Below are 21059 nucleotides of genomic sequence, written 5' to 3'. Positions count from 1 at the left end.
GTGGAGACGGATGAAATAAAGGAATTGGCGAAGTCTGGACCTGGTGCTGATGCGCGCTCATCATCGGGCGTGGTTGTTGTGGTATGCCCGTCGTCTCTGCTTGAAAAGGCGCCCGTCGCGAGCTGACGATTCCTCAGTCCGTCTTCGTTGCATCTCTCATCGCCAACCTTCTCAGCCTGGTCCAAAATACCTACATGATCAGTCCAGCCAAGAGCGTGCGACAAGTGCACCTCTCCAACCTCGTCAACTCTCTCCTCTTCATTTCTCTCGTTCTCTCGATCTTCTCCACGCTCATCGCAAGCGGCATCTTCCACGTCTTCAAGTCGCACCGGCTGCGCCAAACAAAGGAGGACATCCTACATACCGATCTTTTGATGCGGCTCGGCTTCGCATTTGGTGCGGTCTGCATGTATATCGCGCTGCTTGCCATTGCACTCGCGCTGGTCGTTTTCGGCTGGGCTACGCAGACCTTCACGGTCGCTATTGTGATCACGACGGTTAGCGCTGTAGCACCCCTTGTGTGGATGTTGCTGCTACGGTTCCTTTGGATAGAACCCCCATGGTACAAGGGATCCCCATATCGTTACCCGTCTTCTAGTAAGGCGCACATGCCTGCGTCATGATCTGTTCCATAAGCACTTGCTAGAATTCAGAACTAGAAGGAAGCTTTGTGTGCCCCATCACCGATCGAGCGTGCGGATGGTGCACTATGGAACGCTCTGGTGAAGAGGCTCTTTTTGAACATATACGGACCGCGGAGGCATTTCTTTGGTCATATTGTGTGCTGGTTCTCCTCGGATGATGATCTTTGTTTTCCTATGTACTCGCGTATAGATTTAGGAAAATACTGCATGGAATCTTTGGGTCGATTCGGCAGCGAATGATGTCTATTCTTCCGACATTTCGTGCAAATTCTGAGGATGTCGATCCGGCCGAAGCCGGTGTAGGTGACGTCATTGATATCCAATTGATCAGGATGCTCGGCGACTTTCAGCATTGTTCGACTACAACTCACACCTGCGAATTCACGAGTATCCGATATCCGACATGCCTGTTCCAAATACAATAATGTATCAGCTGCGGCACCTTATCCCGCCTTTAAACGGGACGCTGCATAAGGGCCAGTCAGGTTCGTGAGGCGAAACGGTGTTTCTGGACCACTTGCAACGACTTACTCCTGCGCGTGCAGGACGTGTTGGTGTTCTCGGAGGAGCTTTGGAGTGTGTGGCATAAAGCTATCAGGGGATCTTCTAACATAGTACGTGAAGTTATACAGGTGCACCGTTCTTCGCAGCAATCTCCGCCCTGCGAGTGGTCCGTCTGTCTGCTTCCCATACTAAGAACGCGATCTGACGACGCACGACCTGGGATCAGGGCGTCGACCTTTCGCATGTCATTTGCTCCCCGACGGCTGCTGGCGCCATCAAGTCGTACTCGCCGGACTTGATCGTGCATCCTATCCTACGAGAAGACGTGTAAGCAGCTTTGGAACGCTCACGTTCTTGTTGATCTGACCATCCGGATTGACTTTCAAGATCAGCAGCCTCTCTTCGACCTGAGATGTCATCCCTGCTAGCTCGCCTGCATGTGCTCATCATCGGGCCCGGCCTCGGGCGGGAGCCCTACATGCAGGCCTTCGCGCGCATGGCTCTCGATGTCGCTAAGGAACAAGGCATGTTCGTCGTCGTCGATGCAGATGGATTGTGGATGGTCGGTCAGGAAGTGAACATCATCAAGGGATATCGGCGGGCGGTGCTCACGCCCAACGTCGTCGAGTTCAAGAGGTTGAGTGAACAGGCAGTAATGTTTTCTATCTCTTCTGAGTGAAAAATATTTTACATCACTGAACGTCAACGTGCAGGGTATCGACCCAAAAACAAAACCTGAAGACCGCGCGTCCAGCGTGTCTCGCGCTCTGGGTGGTATAGCGATTCTCCAGAAAGGTGCTGAAGATATCATAGCCACAAACACGGAAGGGGCCACTTCTCGCGAGGCACACGCACTCTCCAAAGTGCCCGAGAATGACCCAGAGCAACAAGAGATCATTGTAGTGGATACTCCCGGCGGTCTGAAACGCTGTGGAGGACAAGGGGACATTCTGAGCGGATCGGTCGGTGCAATGCTTGCGTGGGGCAAGTGCTACGAGGACGGCGCGTTCGGAGATAAAAACCTGCCAGCATCAAGAATACCCATCCTAGCAGCGACGGGTGCAAGCATGGTGACGAGGGCGGCATCAAGGCGAGCGTTTGAGAAAGAAGGAAGGGGCGTCGTGACACAAGATATGTTGAAGGAGATTGGAGGCGCTTTTTCAGAAATCTTTGGCTCAGATCAGTATGGCGGAAAGCTGTAAGATCTTTGAGATGGTCTTGTACGAATGCGGTGTTCGGCTACGAAATGTGTGAATTGTTTGGATGTTTAATTGCACGTTCGTCATGCCGTAAATACCCTCTCGGTACTTCCAAGATAGGAAGCCATGTAGATCTCGATCACGTGTGGCCGCTATAAAGTCTGTAGCCGACCTGTGCCCTCGTTCCTGCTTGTCCTCCACGATTTGTTCCATTCCCCTCACTTTACGACACGTCTCATCATGTCCGATCAGGTGAAAGAGATCCCAACCAAGCCATTTGATGGTCAGAAGCCCGGCACTTCGGGGCTCAGGAAGAGGTAAGTAGCGCCGACGATCGTCGTAGATCGCGATTTAATGGAAATGCAGGGTCAAGGTCTTCCAGCAGGAGGTATACCTATCGTGGACATAGTGTGGACGTGTGCTGATATACTTGCAGCACTACACAGAGAACTTCGTTCAGGCTATCTTCGACGCTATCTCTCTCAAGGGAGCCACTCTGGTTGTCGGTGGTGATGGCCGTTATTACTCTCCAGAAACGGTCCAAACGATCCTTCGGATCGCGTCGGCCAACGGCGTATCAAAGCTGATCATTGGAAAGGATGGTATCCTGTCAACGCCGGCTGCATCGAACGTCATCCGCAAGTACAAGGCCAACGGCGGTATCCTGCTGACGGCCTCGCATAATCCCGGAGGCCCGAACGCCGACTTCGGTATCAAGTACAACGTCGAGAACGGCGGCCCAGCTCCGGAGAATGTCACAGAGAAAATATTTGAGAAGACGAAGACGATCAAGTCGTACAAGGTCATCGAGCTCCCCCCGATCGACCTCAGCAAGCTCGGAGACTCCACGTATGGTCCTCTCAAGGTATCCATTATTGACTCAGTCTCCGACTACGTCGAGCTCCTCCAGTCTATCTTCGACTTCCCTCTCATCAAGTCCTTCTTATCGGAGCATAAATCTGACTTCCGTGTCCTCTTTGACGGCTTGCACGGCGTCACCGGCCCTTATGCCCGTGGTATTCTCGTCGAGACGCTTGGACTCCCTACGTCCTCGATCCAGAATTGCGTGCCTTCCCCCGATTTCGGCGGAGGACACCCCGACCCCAACCTCACGTATGCGCACTCCCTCGTTGAGGTTGTGGAGAAAGAAAACATCGCGTTCGGTGCTGCTAGCGATGGTGATGGCGACCGCAACATGATCTACGGCAAGGGTGCGTTTGTGACCCCTTCGGACTCGGTTGCGATCATCGCGGATTGGGCGGATAGCATCCCATATTTCAAGAAGACCGGTGTCAAGGGCCTTGCGAGGAGCATGCCCACGAGCGCTGCCATCGACTTGGTCGCCAAGAAGAAGGGTTTCGAGTACTTTGAGGTGCCAACTGGTGAGTCCCTTGCGATATCGCTGGTGCCAATGACGTTTGATGAGTTACATGCAGGCTGGAAGTTCTTCGGAAACCTCATGGACGCTGGCCGCTTGTCGATCTGTGGCGAAGAGTCCTTCGGTACGGGATCCGATCATATTCGGGAGAAAGACGGAATCTGGGCAGTTATCGGTACGGTTGCAGACATCGGCTTTAGAATTTATTCTGATGTCTTCCTGCAGCGTGGCTCAATATCATCGCCGCTGCCAACAAGACGTCTTCCAAGCTCATCGGTATACGCGAGATTCTCAACGCGCACTATGCGAAGTACGGCCGCTCGTTCTTCTCGCGGTACGACTATGAGGAAGTTCCTTCGGATGGCGCGCAAAAACTCGTCGACCACATCAACGAGCTGATCGGGTCCTCGTCTTTCTCCGGCAAGACCTACACTGCGGCGAAGGCCACCTTCACTGTTGCGTCTGCGTACAACTTCAACTACACGGACCCGATCGATAAGAGCGTCAGCAAGAACCAAGGACAGGTCGTCACGTTCTCTGATGGCAGCCGTGTCGTCTGGCGGCTGAGCGGCACCGGAAGCCAGGGTGCGACGGTCCGGATGTACGTGGAGCGTTACGTCGCGGCGGAAGCTGGGGAGAAGGAGCTCGCACGAGACACTGCAGAAGGCCTGCAGTCCTTGATCGATGTTGCACTGGAGATCAGCAACCTCAAGCAGTTCTTGGGCAGAGAGAAGCCCACGGTTATTACGGTGAGTTGTGTATCCAGTCAAGGCAAGGTGAATTTCTGATCGTTGCTTCCTATAGTAAAACACATCTCTAGACACGTCTCATGATCAGCTGTTCACAATGTTCACGGATGGAAAGAAGGGATAAAAAGAAGGAACGAACGAAGGGAAGATGCGGACAATGTCAATGTACAAAAACTCATTATAGGATATGAAGGAATGAATTCCGGTTTTGCCTGTAGGAACTCGATCAATCCCAAACAAGACTACCAGTCTTGGTCTGCCTCACTTGTGGAGGGAAAATGAAGCTCATATGACCGCTCTTCTGTCCGCCAAACAATACACTACGTTCTTGCAACGAGGCTGATCACGTATGTGACACAACGTCCAATTAGAAACACCATGAAGTTGGAAGAATAGTGAAACCCCAATTATCATGAACGAATTCAAGGCAACTCGAACCCTGCTTGACGCATCCGCAAACTTGCCAACCTGTGTCTGGAATCAGCCGCATTTCTTCCATCTCTGTCTGTGCTAGAGAACGAGGACTCGTATGTTGCTCTGCTAGCAGTGGAAGCGTGAAAATGCGGAGAAGGCTCTATCGGCGGAAGGTGAGTGTACGTCTTGTGGACCGGAACAGGCAGAGGATGATATATCACGGGCGATGATGTAGGGGTGTGGGTTGTACTAGCAGACTGTGCCTCCTTGTTGCCGTCGTCTGAAAAGCGCTGTAAGTAATACGTCAGGAGCTTTCAGACTAGAAGACGAACCCTCCGGGCAAAGAATATCAGATAGCGTGTGTCTGTGAACATCTGAATCGGCGGGGCGGTTCGGACCCCAGTCTGAGCCCGATTGATTCTCCTTCGATTCCAAGAATCGATCACGACAAACGAAGTCCTTGCGATAGCAGGACAGACACGGCCTTGTATTACGGCACTAGATATCAGTGTTGCTATTGCCGAACCGCATTGGGTTGGCGTACCGGTCTCCGTCGCATCTGACCTTGTCCCTCCTATCACAAGCATGTCAGAACGGTCGGCTACATCACCCACATACCAGCAAAAATCAGCTGAAATCTGACCTGCAATTAGTGCATGCCTAGATCCATAAGCAATAAATCCATTGAGAAATGCAGTAATCTCATGGACGCATACCGCTTTGACTCTGGTTCCATGGCCCTTGCCCTTTCGAGGCAAGTCGAAGCACTCTTTCCCCGTGTCAGAACAAAAATGACACGGCCGGGCATCCTCACATCGCTTGTTAATCTCCCTGCAAGACTGACATCGCACTTTCACCATTTTCGGTCCACGGCTGACATGGACGCATGGTTCGCTTCTTGCAACACACCGTGCGCAAGGCCGCTGATCTTCACACTGCCGGCTCATAGGTCAGTATATCGTCCATTTGGCTGTTGACACTGCGAAACTCACCTTTTTGTTGTCTCGTCGACAGGCCAGGCATGCCGTCTTCGCACGGTCGCACGGCGCCTTAGCAGCAGGCTCAGCCATCATAGTCAAGCCCAACTTCGGATCGTCGGAGCAATCAAGGCGCAGTTTATTGCATCTAGCACAAGGCAGGCCACCCTGGCAGAGTGTCCGAGAGCGTCGGCACTGCTCACAGCCGTCGATGCACTGCGCTTCGACGAAGCCCTTCTTTCGGCATCCACTGCATGGTCTGCATCCATAAGCACCCATAAGATAAGTGATGTAGAGATTCTCGTCGTCGGATCGATGGAGCGCGCGACTTACCTCAAGTCGTCGCACCGTATTTTATCATGGCTTGCGGCGACGAGTTAGTAGAAGGCCATTATCATGATTGAAAAGCAAAAGCTCACCGACAGCTTGTACATGCCTGCAACAAGTGTGAGGTTTGAAAGAGGAAGTGAAATTTATAACAACTTACTTTGGTAGCGCGCCTGGGCAACCATAGAGGTGCAGGTAACATCGCTCAGTAGTGTATGGGTGCGATTGATCAAGGTGAGAAACGCGAGTGGGAGACTCAAAGCCTTCGAGTTCAAAGCACGAAGGAAAAGACCCGCGGCATGACACTCTCGTCTATATAACCCATGAGTTCCACATGGTGGCAATTATGCGCCCAACGGTTATCAACCACTTTCACATAAGAGTTCGACCATTCGACCATATTCAGTATCGTACGCACCCCCGTCCGCACCCCCGTCCGCAAATGTTCCGAATACCTACTCGTCTCCGAACAGATCTGGTACGCCAAGCGCGAGTCTCATGCAGCAAAGCGGGCCGTCGACGCGGGATCTATTCTTCTGAGGGTGCCAGATCTCATCCACAGGGTTGCTTCTGCGCCATTTTCGAGGCAGACACATCCTCGAACGGAGAGGCCTGTTGAGGATTTGGTCGTCTAGGCCGCTCTAGGAGCGTCAGTATGCCGTTGTCACGATCAGAAATTTCGGCGAAACTGAGTGATGGCCGCAATGGAAATGTCGTGAACAAGTATACGCGTTCACACAAGGCGAGCTCGGCGTTATTCCGCCAGAACATCCGGAAGATGCCTTGCTATCGTGAAATTTTGCTCCCGCACAGAACAGGTCGGGAACAGGGAACGGTGGTCTTTTTGCGTGTTCGAACAGATCGTCACTGCCTGAGGCTCTTAACTCTATACACTCTGTGTTAACGTCAGGATACGATCCCGTCGGAGAATACGGCTGCACACCTGGGTTTCCCCGCATCGGTAGTGATGCTACTGAATAGACATGAAGCAGGGTTGTCGCTTTCAAAAAACCCGGTTCGCATATACAGAGGAAAACCACAACCCTGAACAGTATCAATTCCGCAGCAGAAGTGAAATCCATTTTGGACATTTGAACAAGACCGCACATGTGTTCACCTCACATCCTTCGTCGCTACACAGCGCCAGGATGCAGTCCTGGACTCTCTATGACGTTGAGGAAGCATGAAGTTCGAAATGGGGTCTGAAGCTTGGGTTGTTTGAGGCCTGAAGCCTGAGGTTGTGGCCGCGACCCTAAATTTGGAACACACGGAACACGAAAGATGGAAAGGAACATCAATGCTGATAGGGTGTAGCGAGCCTGTTGCTCATGCACAGGCACATAAGTACGCAACTTGAGCGCTTGAGCATGAGCATCCGAAACTCCTGAATTCACTGGCCATGCGGCCACATGTTTGAAATCGATAATTGGGTCTCGCAACGCATAAATACAACATCCTCCACCTACGCAAAACGGAACTGCTTGTAAGTCGTCATGGGCACAGCCCTGAATTAGAGAGAGAATAGGTGCTCAGCAGCATTAAACATGAATTCTGAGCCCCAAACGTTTTCAAACCAAGGCCTACTAGGTCTCAATAAGTATGCATTTAGTTGGGCCGTCCCGTGATGCTGTCTCCATAAGTTATGGGTATCGATCGAGGCAGAGTCAAAGAGACGGTGCTCTATTGTTGATAGACGGCGATGTAGTTGACCTTCCATTGAGCAACTGGGAAAATATGTCTTAGAGCTCTATTAGCGCAAGGCTGTAACATGAAAGCTTACATTTGAAGTTCGTGGGATCAGCCACGGCATCTGCGCAGGTCCCGGGGCATCCGGAAGAGGCGTAAGCACCCGCAGCCCAGTCACCGCAAAGCGTGATGTCAAGGGTCAGGACGTGGTTGTAGAAATGAGAGGAGATATCGCAGGTTGACGAGGACCAGAACGCAGCGGGAGTGGGCCAGGTGGAGGGATCAGGGTTGCCGGAGGTGATGTCGGCCGGAATTTCATCACGCTGGAAGTGCCACATTTTGATACTCGAGTTGGTCCACTCGTGCGCGAAGATGCCGCCAGCGACGTCGTTGAAGCCCTGGCCAAAGGACGTGTTACGCGTGTCGGAGAACGCACAGCCGGCGTTACTCCCATCGCCACTGGCGCACTGCGTACCGAGCACGTTGGCAGTGAAGGCAGCGACTTTGCTGCTGGAAGTGGGGGGGTTCTTGTCGAGGGTGCAGCCGTCATTGGTGTGGAGCGTGTATTGGTTGAAATTTTGGTTGTTGACACCCTCAATCACGTCGATCTCGCCGGCAGTCGGCCAAGGATCAGCGGAAGACCACCACGCGGGCCAGACGCCACAGCCGTGTGGCATCGCGTAGAAGTCGGCGATGAACAGACCGTTGCTGAACGTCTTCTTGGAGCTGATGCGGACCCTATTTCATACATTACAATCAGTCGCATGAGCCGCCAGTGGAGTCACATAGGACGCGTACGAGTTACGATTGGCCCCAGAGGAAAGCTTGCTGTAGTTGTCAACGGTCACTACGGTTGTGTTGTCGCTCTGAGTGTAAGCTAAGCCTGCGTTGGTTGCATCCGCGTGCGACAGGTAGTTGACGTTGCCGTGAGTGGGGTCGGAACCGGTGAAGAAATTGAAGTTGCTGGAGGTAACGACGTTCGTTCATTGATCGTTCTGGGGATTTAGACTGAGCACTCACTCAAAGAAGCTCTGGCCTTGATACTTCTCCTGGAGGGTATACTTGGTGGCACGGGTTTGCACGCGGCCGACGTGGTGTTGTCTTTTGCGATGGGCAGCCCATGGGGAGCTGTTAGCGAGGGTCGCGAGGGGGAGGGACGCGAGGAGTAGGGTGGTGAGGGCGACCATGGTGAAGTGCTGCTAAGGATGCAAAGTGTTTGGAAATCTACTAGAACGACCACAGGAAAGAGCGGTATATGAAAGACAGGACGAGGTGAGGGAGGGTGGTGGTAGGAGGAGAGAACAATGTGGGAGATAAATATGATTCGAGCCACCAGGGGAAAAACTTACACGCGTGCTCCGCACGGACAACAAGGCCGATGCCACCAGCCTAGTGCCAGCCTTCTCTGTGCCGCAGCAACCATTTCTGCGGGTTGATTGTCCTCCGTGCCGACACCACCACAACCAGAGTCTGCAATCCTCTCGGCCAAGTAGATCTCAGCCCTGATGGTTACGATGCGCGGCTTTGCGAGCACAAGTAGAACATCAATCGATTAATAGCCAGCTCTTCAGCCCATTGTTGTCGTCAAAGCACACACAAGAAAATGAACAGAACAAGGTTGAGAACATTTTGTGGCGGAAGCAAGGTGGCCGTAAATGAGCAAGCTATTGTGCATTTGTTGAGATCACAATTGGTCTCAGGCGCCGTCGCTGTCAACCGGATTGGGATGTCTCAAACTAATCCACCTATTCCTTCTCGTCTCTCCCACTGGAAATGAAAAGGTCTATCACCTGGCACGAGCAAACAGACGTACTTGCGAAGGTCTTGGTAGACCGCAACGTGCATCCCTGGCTGCTGCTAGCCTCTGCTGGCCCGATTATAAGCACCAAATCCGAGCACAATGACCGCTGACTAAGCCAAATGCACGTGTGTCTGATAAGCCTACCACATAGCAGCGCGTTTTATTCTGTCACCATAACATCGCATACCTAAGTGATCGCATTTTTAGCTATTGTACAGTCGCTGGACATAACATGGACGATACCCACTCCTCAGGAGGGAGGTATGTTGTCACCGCTTTCCGATAGTGCCAACGATTGATTGAGGGAGGTTACCCAGAAGTAAAGCCAGGAAAACCTATTCAGGCAGAGCCAAGGCGAGTAATGAAACAGCGTTGCGACCCGTGTTCATATGAGGCTAACCTCAGTGTACAAATCAGAAAAGGAGAGAGTCCTCCAAGCCTACAGAGTGAGTTTTATCCACAGTAGAGAGCTCAGGGGCTTATCGGCAGCTAGGGAAAGCGAGTCGGATACAAATGCGAATGAGGATGAGGATGCTGCCGCAATGCCTCCGCCACCGAGTCCACAGAAAGAGGTCAGTCTTATATTCGGGCTTTGATCCAAGCCAGTGACGTTAGTTCGCGTGTCATCTGCATTCCTATTCGCGCTTCGACCACCGCATAGACCACGTCCACCAAAGTTAACGCAAATTCGTAAGCCCGAGGCTCTTTGACTCTGTCGCTTGTGGACAATTGACCTTACGCACCATCCTCACGTCCGGGTCCCTGCCACCAATTCTGACAGCTCTCGCGACGCAAAGCTGGCGAAAACACCAGCTAAGAAACCTAGCAGTAAACCCACGAGCAGGCGCTCCTCCGTCGTACCCACGGCAGAACCCAAACCCTCGACTCCACAAATGAAAGCCCCCTCCATCATGGACAAATCGCCGCTCTCTCATCGCGGACAGTCCCCTGATGGGCGAGACGATATCTCCATCGCCGAGTCTTCCAGAACTGTCCGAAGGAGTGAGGAGGAGCGCGAGCAGTTTTTCAAAGATCAGCCCGAGTGCCGCGAAGTCGAGCCACATCGTGCATTTTGCACGGGCTGCAATGAATGGGTGGCACTCAATGCCAGGCAGACATACGCCATGCGGCCTTGGTTGTTGCATCGCAAAGAATGTAGGAAAAAGGCGAAACAAGCACCCAAGCCGTACGCGTGCTCCCCCTCTCACAGGTCGATGTTCGTCTTATTTCGTCAACAGGCAGAATGTCACGGATGAGAACAAGCACGCCGAAGAACGAACACAGGGAGAGGGGAGTGAGGGCGAAGGGTCTCCGTCTGTTGTCCGTTCGAGCTCTGACAAGGTCACTAGAAAGAGCGAGGCGGAGAGGCAGGCTTATTTCGAGAACGACCCGCGCGCTGAAGAGGTAAGACCCTACGAGGTCTTGTGCAAAAACTGTAAGACGTGGGTCAAGCTCGGCTCGAAGATCCGCTTTGCGTTGGGGAACTGGAACACGCACCAGCAGAGGTGCTCTGGGTCACTGTGCGTCTTTTTTGTCTGGGTCCCGGCCATCAACTTATAGGGACCTCGGATGCGCAGCCCGAGCAGCCGTGTAACAATAGCAGAACGCAAATTGAGGCTCGTTAATGACCCCGTCGCAAAGAGCTTTTCCAAGAAGAGTGTGGAGTGTGGGGAGTGCGGTTCGGTCATTGAATTGGAGGGGGAGGACTACGATCTGACAAAATGGGAAGAACACAAGTTAACTTGCCAGAGGTGATTACCTCGTGCCTAACTCCCTGTATGGACCTAACGAGACAGATCCTCTTCCAAGCGCCCCCTCTGATATTATCGCAACTCCTCTGCCGCCGGTCGCGGGCTCTACTGCAATCGTCGACGGCAGCCCACATTCCTCTGCGAAGACAGACACTCTCCCGCCTCCGTCTGTGGCATCGACAGAAACTGCAGTTTCGCCTGAGACACTTGGAGCGTCGCGCTCCGCCCAGAAGCGCGCTCGGGACGACGAGGAAGAGGAAGGGGAAGAGCGCCCTCGTACGCGGGCGCGTACCGAATCGTACCGTGCAGTGGACTGGCTGCTCCTTCCTTTCAAGAGCTTCGTCAGTGGGTTCAAAGCGGGATTGAGCTCTTCTCCCCCTCCTGCCCCCTCGACCTCTTCCAAAGACACGTAAATTCACGAACAAGACACGAGAAAAATTTCTATCTATATGTCTGCTTGCATACTTTCCTTACATGACGTGCGCCCCCTACTGCGAATCCCCAGACTGTCCTTCTTGTTCCTACGGACGCCGACCGCCCCACTTTGATGATGTCTACACTGTCTCTGGATGCCTTGTGTATGTAGCTTATACTTCTGTGCGTGGAATAATACGTTATTGCTTTATTCCCTTGCTTTGTGTATGGATGCGGGCGCGGCAAGTGCCGAATGCATCTCCCTTTCCGTTAAAGTGTCCAATAATCCGCGCCTTCAGTGGCCCTTACTCTTCCTCCTCCCCCCTCACCTCATGCCTCCGACAAGACGCTCGAAACCCGCTCAACAGGCCACCCGGTCCTCTCTGCGGTCAGTAATTTCCCAGCCGTGTCTTTCTGATGCCCCGTTCTCATGTCGCTCTGCACAGGACACTTGCCCGCTCGCGGAAGTCACTCCCCTCGGTGCGTCGCTCTTCACTCGGACCATGGGCTCAAGAATTATAATTCACGTTTTTGGCACTGTAGAATGCACAAGCCACGCAGGGGGCAAGCTCGAGGTACGTCAACACGCTTTCCGGCGCGCGTTTCACGGCAGTACGGCTGACCGCGTGTGGTGCGCGTTTCAGCTCGGGGGGAACCTCGACGCCCCCTCCCCCCCTCTCCGACATCTCAAGGCATGATTCGCTTCTTTTTCTCCGCGTGCCACCTGCCCTTCTGACCGTGACTCCATGCTCTTCAGTATCACCCCCAGCACTGTGGAAGGCGCGTTGACGCGCCCATTGACCGCGGCGGAGAAGAAGCGGGCACAAAAATTGAAGGACGATCCGCTCGTGACACTATTAAGTCCACTGTGGGTGGAATGTAGGCGGTGTGGCAGCAAAATCAAGCTTTCCCCGAAGAGCACGTACGATCCCTTCCACTGGGCAAGGCACCGTGAGAGGTGTTTGAAGAAGCCGCTCAAGATCGTCGAGGCGATGAGGCAGGATGCAGAGGAGCAGGTATGCCTTGCCTATCCCCGATGCCAAAAAGCGGGGGACTTTCTAACGCTATGCGTCACCTCCACCCTTCTGTTTTCCGTGTCGGATAGCTTTCCTCCCTCTCGTCATCACCCCCCGCGTCGCAACCGCGTGCCCTCGACTCTGCCACCCCCCCTCTAACGCCAGACACGGCGTCATTGACCTCACATTCTCCCTCGCTACCGAAGAGGGAAATCAAAGAGGAAACGCCAGAGCCTAGAGCCGAGGCATCTGATCTCCCGCCCACTCCACCCCCACCCCCACAGAAAATTCGAGCCCAGAAATCCTTCATCTCGTCCCTCGCCTGCTTCCGTGCCTCGGAGCTCCTTGCTTTCGACGAGTATCTCCATCGTTCGCGTCGCCGTCCCGTCCGCACTTCCCCCCTCCCCATCGACCCTCTGGAGACCGACGACTGTAGTGTCCGAAGCTGGCAAACCTGGAACTGGACCCAGCTGAAACCAGCGGTATGGGTCACAAGGGAGTACCCATCCTCTTCTTCTAATCTTGAAGACCAAAAAACAATGCTGGGAGAAGGCCAAGAAGAAGAAGAAGTCGACGACGCGATGGATGTAGACGGTGGGCCGACGACCGACGCAACGCCTGATGAAGAGCCAGATGCGGGTTTAGACGCGTCATCATCTGATTCTTCCGACCATGACAGTCTCTCTGCCATGATGGGCGACGTCGACGAAGGCAATGACACTCCATCTGCAGCGCAGAAGGCTACAGTATCCCCCGCCGCTGCTCCACCTGCAGCCGCATAGACACCGCCCCGATTTTTTGTAGTATTTTTCATGTTTCTTTTCCCCCAGGACACCAGGCTCTCACAAGAGCTCTTCATTCATCCCCACCTCGCATCGACCCCAGTCCTCCTCACCCATCCCTCTATCTGCTGTCCTGCGCTGCTGTTTTGCTATGGAATTGTTCTGCTCGCTTTTTCGAGGCACCGTCATCCCTCTTCTCTAGTTCTAGTTCTTCGTACACTTGCATACACCTCTATCTTAGCCGGATATAATTCCTCCATCCTACAGTATCTGTCTGTTGCACTCAGCCCAGATTTATTTCATCGCTCTTGCATCATTTAACACGTCACTCATCATCCCTGTACACTCGAACTCTCCGTTGCATCTGTGGGCTGTATATATATCGACGCGCACGTATATCAGTAGTTGTTGTTGTCTCCTTTCTATTTCGTTGAAGTCCCGCGGAGCATTGCGGTATATTTCGGGGGCGAATAAAATGCATGCTACTTGATGATGTTCTGCTATGACAAAGACGTGTTTGACGTTCGTCACACAACTCACCGCGAGAGATAGCACGACCGTGGAGAGTTCATCTATGGCAAAAGTAGTCTACAAGGCTTTGAGAGAAGGGACGGGGCCAGGGGGGACCTCGTCATCACCATACCCGTCTGGCGGGGGATTAACGACGCCGCTGAGAAGCAGGTCCTTGATCACTGGATCGTACATCGCGCGCGTACCTCTGCACCACACCATCAATCGAAAAACGACGCAGCGTCAGAAATTATAGAACACGAGGGGCGCGGTCAACAGAAGGGCGGCTCACACAACGGCCTTGACGACATCGCGCATGACGAGTCCGCTCGGTACGTCCAGCTTCTCGACGCCCGGGAGGCCGTCGGCGCGAGTGGGGCCGACGTTCACGAAGAGGACGGGTTTTTGCAGTTCGAGGGCGTGCTTGAGGAGCCTGTGCGGTCCGCGGGGTGACTGTAAGCGATTGCGGAATCGAACACGCGGGAACAGGACACACCTGAACGCGGAATAGGTGGCGAGGGTGGTGCCCATGATGAAGACGCGGTCACATTCTTCTATAATGTTATAGCTGCACGCGGCAGGATAAGATGGGAGGACCGGTGCGAGCGAGAGATAGGGCGTACCTGCGATCCTTAACTTCTTTACTAATAGACTCCCCGAAGAATATCACGTCGGGCTTCAACTGGATTGCGCAAACTCATGACGACGTTATTTTCTGTAAGAAGAAAATGACCGCACAGTGTCGTTCAATCGTCCCTCGTCCAGACAGCTTGGGCAGTCTGGAACGACGTATTCGTCGTAGGCCACGCCTTCCAGCGCCACCTGTATCAGTTTGTCCGTGCGGAATATTCATAATTTTGTGAGACAGCAAAGTATTTTCACGTACGTCTCCGTCGGGGTTCGTCGTTGGCTTCTGCCCTTTCTTCTCCAGATCGTCCATGTACTCTGCCCACTGGGGATTAGCAGCAGAAAGCAAATCTTGGAACGCGTCGCGGTCCATTCCGTGCCCGTGGTTACAATGAACCTTCTAAGTATGCATGAAGGATGAGCCTCAGCACGCGTTCAGGGCGTTCGAACCAGCAGAGGGGACGCAGGCATACGTGCAATGTCCCATGAAGCTCCAAAATCCCCGCCTTCAATTGAGCGTCGTCCCATAGATGTCGAATCGCCTTGTGGTGCAGCCCGTCGACGTTCTGCGTGATGAGGTTCGTGACGACAGAAGTATGCTGGAGCGCTGCGAGCGCGAAATGGGTCGGGTTGGGGAGCGTGGTGCGGACGGCTGGATAGCCGATGTATGACCGAAGCCTGACGAAGCCGGCTTAGGAATCTGCGCTTGCACTGCCAGGTGAGGAGTGGTGAGCAGGCTTACCAGTAGCGCTGGCTGCGACGGTGACGAGGTTCGTATTCATCTAACGGGAGATGGTATGATCTTAGGTGCTTACCGGAAAGCATGGCCTTTGGGGCCATCTTCTACAAGTTGGTGATACTACACGACAAACTTAGTGCTAGAACGGCTGAAAGGGGCTCTGATAAAATGCCTACAAATATTGGCCTATGACCGTGTGCATAGACTGAGCTTGGAAGTGCTTCGGAGGACGGGGACGATCACGCACTTGTAATTTGGGTTCATGTACCGTCCATCCTTCCCCCTATAAGCCTTGACGCCAGAATCCACGCTCACACCTGCCCCGGTCAGAACAGCGACGTTCCCGCGTCCAAGGAAGTCTGCGATGCGACCGATGGCCTCCGCTGGTGGGAGGCGCGGCGGTGGGGAGGAGGAGAGGACGGAGAGTGGGATGGTGGGAACTGAGACTCGCATGTGATTACCGCCCCAGAGCAGACGCGCCTTTCAATACGCGGGTCTGCCTTCTGACGCCCACGACCTCGACCACCAAATCGCGAGTTTGTCTGTGGAATTCACTTTCAACGCACTCGAATAGGCCCACCTCTTGGATCCTGACTCTCATATCTGCCATCGAGCTTGCATTGGCCTACTAGAGGCACCAAGCGTGGGTAGAACATGAACTCACGTCCTCCTGGTGTCCTGCATACCCCGGGCTTTGCCCACTACAATCTCGCTTGGTCTCCGTTCCACACAAATCGTATCGCAGTCGCATCATCGGCCAACTATGGTCTTGTCGGGAACGGACGCCTACACCTTGCTTCAGTCATCCTGGGTCCAGGACCCCTCTCTTCGGTCGTCCTCGATAAATTGTGCGCCCCCCTCTTTCGCGCTTCCAGCCCCCCAAATATTTATTCATTGTCACCACATTGGGTGTAGCTACGAGACCCAGGACGGGATATATGACGTCGCCTGGTCCGAAGTGCACGAGAATCAGCTTGTTACTGGTTCTGGAGACGGGTCGATCAAGCTATGGGATATCATGCTAAATGTAAGTTTGGTTGTTCTTCTGGATGTCGCAGAGATTGAGAGGCGGGTGGAGGGTATCTAGGATCTCCCGATACGGGCGTGGCAGGAGCATACACGCGAGGTCTTCTGCGTCGATTGGTCCAACATACAGAAAGACCAATTCATCTCGTGTTCTTGGGACGGGACGGTCAAGCTCGTGCGTACCACAAAGTCGTGCCCATCATCGTTTGTAGGCTCAGATGACATTGAAACTAGTGGACACCAGAGCGGCCGCGATCGCTCACGACCCTCCAAGCGCACCACAGCTGCGTGTACCAAGCGCTCTTCTCCCCGCACAACCCGAACCTCCTCTCAACATGCTCTACAGACGGAACCGTCAAAGTCTTTGACCTGCGCCAGCCGTCCTTCTCTCCCGCTGCCAACAGTTTCACTGCACCTCTCGCAACAGCGGCGATCACAGTGCCTGCGTCTGGCACAGAAGTGCTCGCGCTTGATTGGAATAAGTACAGGGAAATGGTGCTCGCGAGCGGCGGGGTCGACAAGACCGTCAGGGTGTGGGACTGTCGGATGGTTCCCCCAGTCGAAGGCGGAGGCGCTGTAGGAGGGGTATGTGAGGCCCAATTGATGGGACACGAATATGCCGTGCGGAAGGTGCAGTGGAGTCCTCACAGACCGGATATCATTGCAAGTGCCGGGTACGATATGACGTGCCGAATGTAAGTTGCACTCTTCTTGCCCTTTGCTTGATGTTGATTTTTTTCTGTTACACAGATGGACCACGGCTCCGCCAGCGGGTCGAACGCATCTGATGCACATTCATGACCCACATACTGAGTTTGTTGTTGGGTGTGCGTGGTCGTTGTACGACGAGGGCCTCTTGGCGAGTTGTAGTTGGGACTGCAGACTGAATGTATTCCGTTTGTAGACGTGTACTTTGATCCTCGAATTTCTCCTCGTGTTACTGTCAGATAATTTCTACGAGACCCAAGGCAAGGAAATAATAGAGTGCAGAGAGTCCGGGGTCCTGTCGCGCATCACCCTCCCGTGCGTGTCTACGCCGACCACTGCACGGGTTTGCACAACCGTCCAAAGGACGCGACGTCGCGCAGGTTTCGACATGGCGTTTCCCATCCCCTCCCATCTCCCACGTCGTGGTGTTCCGCAAGACATCTCAACTCAAATATTGGCCAAGATCTCGTCAGCCACGACGAAAACCCTGACCGCGGACCTCGCTACGTCATGGATAGCAGAGCTCGACGAGGCGATTCTCCAAACAAAGGTGGCGAGCGAACATCTTGTCTATTTTTGTGCCTCACTCAGACTTGATGCCGCAGAGCAGGATTCATGAGCGGCTGAACGCAGACTTGCCCGCGTTCCACCACCTGCTTTCCACCTCCAAGTCTGTGCAGCATCGCCTGCAGACGCTCACAGACAACGTGGACACGCTCACGGACGCGGTGTCGCATCCTGAGGTACTTGAATCCGTGATCCTGGTAGAACATGACTGAAGTCTGGTCAAGTCAGGTCTCATACCCACACTGGTCAGTGCCCTGTCCGCCCACGCGAAGCTTGCGCAGCAAACACTGGACGCGGAGGTGCTGCACGAATCTCTGAGCCATCTTTTGCGATGTCGCACAGAATTCGATGCGCTTAATGGCTTGGTCAATGACGGACGGCTTCCTGAAGCCGTACAGTCTTTGGAGGGCTTGGACAGGGTGTTGAGCGGGGCGCCGGTAGCCCTGGCTCAGTCAGAGGCTATGGTGGACATGAAGGTAAGTCAGCTGCTTCGCACTTTCACGCGACGCATTTGCTTCAACGATGAAACAGCGACAATTCAGAGCAGTGAAGGACCGCGTCGAGGAACAGCTCAGTGACGCGTACAACCGAGGCATCGTAGTTTCTGCCCACACGATCATCGTACGGCCCACAATCCAAGGTGAGTGTATCGCCCGTGATAATCAAAATGGCGCTCATGCGCAACCAAGTCCGCCAATCCTCCGCTACGCTCACCTTGTCATCCATTATGTCGTCCCTTGCTCCTGCATCGCTCGCGAGTCACCTAGCGACCCTTCGACGCGATCTCACGACACATTACCTCCGATTCGTCGTTTCTCAGCCTGCCTCAGTATCGCTCACAACAGGCAAGGACGCTACGGGCACGCCCGAGCACACGCTCACCTTGTATCCTTCGCCGTCCAACACGGAGGATCGATCTCAGCGCCTGAAGAACTTAGCCTCCGTCTTCGGCTTTCTGCAGCACGAGCTTTTTCCAGCACTTCCACCCACTCAGGCCGCATCTTTTAAACAGTCTCTATGCAAGCCGCTCACGACGGCGTTGTTGCAACACTTTCTCATTCCGCTGCTTCCCTCATCGCTCAACGCGCTTCCTGCGTTCGTCGATCTCGTACAACAGGCGGTGGACTTGGAGGGCAAGTATGTGATTGACATGCTCGGGCAGGATACTCGCGACCGGGAGGTCCAGGCATGGGCGGACGGCATCGCGACACACTACGAACGCAAGAGAAGAGCCGAGATGCTGGAACAGGCGAGAGAGGTTATCATCAAGGACGATGAGGGCAGAAGGATCCATGTGGAGGTGATACTCGAAGAAATGTCCAACGCCGTTCCAGAGGTGGCGCCTGAACAGCTAGAAGAACAGGAAAGCGCGTGGGGATTCGAAGAAGAGCAAGTTGCGATAGGCAGCTCAAATGAGGAGGCTATCACGGCACGAGAGGAAGACGGATGGGGCTTTGAAGAGCCAACGGAGGACCCGGATGGGTGGGGCTTCGACGACGAGCCCGCAGAGCCAGAGCCAGAGCCAGAGCCAGAGCCAGAGCCAGAGCCAGAGCCAGTCCCTCAGCCCTCTCTTCCTCCTGCTCCTGAACCTGAGGCCTCACAAGAAGAGGATCCGGCAGATGCCTGGGGCTGGAATGAAGGCGACGAACCTGTCAATGACGAGGGCAGCGGAGCTTCTACCTCTCCCGAAACGGACACCAGCTCCGCCTGGGACGACCCATGGGCTGACGTCGACTCAGCCGCCGCGCCCGACCGACTGCCCCTCGCCTTAATCACGAGGTCAGAGACCGCGCCCAAACGCGCGACGCGTCTCGAAAAGCTCGCGAACAAGGGCAAACCAAAACATACCCCGCAGACCAGCATCGAATCCGCTCCCGCCGTCGCCCCTCCACCGCCAACACCAATTATCACCAGGAAGTCCGAATTGAGTCGGCCGCCGAGGATCACCGTGCCGGTGAATAATAAGCCAAAAGTGGTACAAGTAAAAGAGACGTACGCCGTGTCTGCGCGCGCGCGGGACGTCGCGGGTGCGGTCGAGGCCGTCTTGTACGAGGGCGCGCAGTTTATCGCCGCGGCGCCTGTGATATTCGCCGGCTTCGTGGAGCACCAGCATCAGCACACGCGACAGCGCGGGACAGTGCTCTTGCAGACCGCGCCCGCCGTGTTCGATCTATTCCGCGCGCTGTACCCTGTGCGATTTGCACGGGCGCTGGCGGATTCGGTGGATCGAGCCGTCGTGTTCTCGAATGATTGTGCGTATCTGAGCGAGTGCGCGGCGCGACTGGCGCTCGGAGAGAAGGAGGAGGACGTGAAAAGCAAGTTGATCGAGGCTGGGGAGCGGCTAGAGGTCTTAGGGACGAGCTGGTTTGAGGATTCTCTTGTGAGTTATTCTTGATCTCTGTGTGTCGAGACACCGATTTGATCGGTTGGGTGGATGGGCGCGGTTCAACATGTAGGAACGTCAGAAGCTCGCGGTGCTGGAGACCCTAGGGGAGGCTGAAGGTTTCGTGGAAACAGGTGATCAAGACCGGTTTGATGAGTGCGAAACCGCAGTTACAAGTGCGCTGAGCCAAATCCGAAGGGTCGCGAAACAGTGGAAGGTAGGTTTACTCAGAAGCAATATCACAATGACCTTCTTGCTCATGCACGATGACAAAGGGAGTGATGCGGAAAAGCAAATACTACGCAGCGGCAGGCGCTCTCGTGGAGGCAGCTCTGGTGACTATCCTCGACGATATCTTGGCTTTGCCAGATATCACGGAGGTGGAATCTCATCGCCTGAGCGAACTTTGTCGGATAATGAATGCTATCGAAGGCATCTTCATGGAAGATCCGGACCAGGTCAGATTCTGTTTTTGGAAGAAACCGATATGAATAACTGAGACGTTGTGCAGCCATCACTCGTCGTCGCATATGTTCCCTCGTGGCTCAAGTTCTCGTACCTTTCGGAGATCTTGGTTCGTGAATCGGGATTCTTCTCTCTGTTGGCCTTGCCATCTGACCCCCACACGATTTCCAGGAGGCATCTCTAGCAGATGTTAGCTATCTATTCGACGAGGGCGCGCTCGTCGACTTCGAGATGCAGGAGTTAGTGAAGCTTGTCAGGGCTCTCTTTGCAGACATGCCACAACGCACCAGTCTCGTCAACAAGCTTATGGGAGGACATCTGCAAGCGCGATAATCTGATAGCTAGTAGTCCTCATGTTTACTATCCTTACTTACATACAGTGGCCGATTCGG

At 54.1% G+C, this 21059-nt stretch overlaps 11 protein-coding genes across 11 annotated transcripts; 8 read left to right on the top strand and 3 right to left on the bottom strand.

Annotated features, from left to right (window-relative positions):
* Window positions 1-1047: 1047 nt before the first annotated feature.
* HETIRDRAFT_477924 (uncharacterized protein) lies at window positions 1048-2417 on the top strand (the record flags this gene model as incomplete). The annotated part of the gene is made up of 6 exons (XM_009550682.1): window positions 1048-1129; window positions 1190-1220; window positions 1269-1314; window positions 1375-1475; window positions 1536-1800; window positions 1862-2417. The coding sequence occupies 6 exons, from the start codon at window positions 1048-1050 to the stop codon at window positions 2348-2350; spliced, it is 1014 nt and encodes a 337-aa protein (XP_009548977.1). The 3' UTR covers window positions 2351-2417.
* A 130-nt stretch (window positions 2418-2547) lies between these two features.
* On the top strand, window positions 2548-4755 carry HETIRDRAFT_386831 (uncharacterized protein). Its single transcript, XM_009550681.1, has 6 exons — window positions 2548-2664; window positions 2714-2735; window positions 2784-3729; window positions 3784-3900; window positions 3951-4474; window positions 4530-4755. Exons 1-6 carry the CDS (start codon window positions 2588-2590, stop codon window positions 4530-4532), a joined length of 1689 nt encoding a protein of 562 aa, XP_009548976.1. The 5' UTR covers window positions 2548-2587; the 3' UTR covers window positions 4533-4755.
* Window positions 4756-5105: 350 nt separating this feature from the next.
* Window positions 5106-6394, bottom strand: HETIRDRAFT_172210 (uncharacterized protein; the record flags this gene model as incomplete). Its single annotated transcript, XM_009550680.1, has 7 exons — window positions 5106-5168; window positions 5221-5526; window positions 5605-5823; window positions 5881-6124; window positions 6199-6228; window positions 6285-6301; window positions 6353-6394. The coding sequence occupies 7 exons, from the start codon at window positions 6392-6394 to the stop codon at window positions 5106-5108; spliced, it is 921 nt and encodes a 306-aa protein (XP_009548975.1).
* Window positions 6395-7584: 1190 nt separating this feature from the next.
* On the bottom strand, window positions 7585-9065 carry HETIRDRAFT_64019 (glycoside hydrolase family 16 protein; the record flags this gene model as incomplete). The annotated part of the gene is made up of 4 exons (XM_009550506.1): window positions 7585-7916; window positions 7973-8616; window positions 8677-8841; window positions 8899-9065. The coding sequence occupies 4 exons, from the start codon at window positions 9063-9065 to the stop codon at window positions 7873-7875; spliced, it is 1020 nt and encodes a 339-aa protein (XP_009548801.1). The 3' UTR covers window positions 7585-7872.
* Window positions 9066-9911: 846 nt separating this feature from the next.
* Window positions 9912-10373, top strand: HETIRDRAFT_224201 (uncharacterized protein; the record flags this gene model as incomplete). The annotated part of the gene is made up of 4 exons (XM_009550679.2): window positions 9912-9940; window positions 9997-10037; window positions 10097-10251; window positions 10341-10373. 4 exons carry the CDS (start codon window positions 9912-9914, stop codon window positions 10371-10373), a joined length of 258 nt encoding a protein of 85 aa, XP_009548974.1.
* A 656-nt stretch (window positions 10374-11029) lies between these two features.
* On the top strand, window positions 11030-11425 carry HETIRDRAFT_247380 (uncharacterized protein; the record flags this gene model as incomplete). The annotated part of the gene is made up of 2 exons (XM_009550678.1): window positions 11030-11154; window positions 11257-11425. Coding segments are annotated over 2 exons (294 nt in total), but the record flags the coding sequence as incomplete, so codon positions are not given.
* A 646-nt stretch (window positions 11426-12071) lies between these two features.
* Window positions 12072-12542, top strand: HETIRDRAFT_453267 (uncharacterized protein; the record flags this gene model as incomplete). Its single annotated transcript, XM_009550677.1, has 5 exons — window positions 12072-12090; window positions 12144-12232; window positions 12291-12324; window positions 12388-12419; window positions 12489-12542. The coding sequence occupies 5 exons, from the start codon at window positions 12072-12074 to the stop codon at window positions 12540-12542; spliced, it is 228 nt and encodes a 75-aa protein (XP_009548972.1).
* Window positions 12543-12590: 48 nt separating this feature from the next.
* HETIRDRAFT_453266 (uncharacterized protein) lies at window positions 12591-13642 on the top strand (the record flags this gene model as incomplete). The annotated part of the gene is made up of 2 exons (XM_009550676.1): window positions 12591-12860; window positions 12950-13642. The coding sequence occupies 2 exons, from the start codon at window positions 12591-12593 to the stop codon at window positions 13640-13642; spliced, it is 963 nt and encodes a 320-aa protein (XP_009548971.1).
* Window positions 13643-14440: 798 nt separating this feature from the next.
* On the bottom strand, window positions 14441-15971 carry HETIRDRAFT_323334 (uncharacterized protein; the record flags this gene model as incomplete). Its single annotated transcript, XM_009550675.1, has 9 exons — window positions 14441-14585; window positions 14649-14720; window positions 14776-14834; window positions 14891-14974; window positions 15039-15179; window positions 15253-15457; window positions 15522-15533; window positions 15595-15638; window positions 15756-15971. 9 exons carry the CDS (start codon window positions 15969-15971, stop codon window positions 14441-14443), a joined length of 978 nt encoding a protein of 325 aa, XP_009548970.1.
* A 201-nt stretch (window positions 15972-16172) lies between these two features.
* On the top strand, window positions 16173-17448 carry HETIRDRAFT_50226 (uncharacterized protein; the record flags this gene model as incomplete). Its single annotated transcript, XM_009550474.1, has 5 exons — window positions 16173-16366; window positions 16434-16545; window positions 16606-16719; window positions 16779-17239; window positions 17295-17448. The coding sequence occupies 5 exons, from the start codon at window positions 16173-16175 to the stop codon at window positions 17446-17448; spliced, it is 1035 nt and encodes a 344-aa protein (XP_009548769.1).
* A 192-nt stretch (window positions 17449-17640) lies between these two features.
* On the top strand, window positions 17641-21000 carry HETIRDRAFT_50042 (uncharacterized protein; the record flags this gene model as incomplete). The annotated part of the gene is made up of 9 exons (XM_009550470.1): window positions 17641-17802; window positions 17858-17995; window positions 18044-18295; window positions 18351-18459; window positions 18509-20199; window positions 20276-20419; window positions 20478-20660; window positions 20714-20776; window positions 20839-21000. 9 exons carry the CDS (start codon window positions 17641-17643, stop codon window positions 20998-21000), a joined length of 2904 nt encoding a protein of 967 aa, XP_009548765.1.
* Window positions 21001-21059: the final 59 nt, after the last annotated feature.

Source organism: Heterobasidion irregulare, assembly GCF_000320585.1.
Source record: "Heterobasidion irregulare TC 32-1 unplaced genomic scaffold scaffold_08, whole genome shotgun sequence".
In the NCBI taxonomy this organism is placed as follows: domain Eukaryota; kingdom Fungi; phylum Basidiomycota; class Agaricomycetes; order Russulales; family Bondarzewiaceae; genus Heterobasidion; species Heterobasidion irregulare.
The sequence above is the reverse complement of the archived record's forward strand: the minus strand, read 5'-3'. Positions and strand labels throughout refer to the sequence as shown.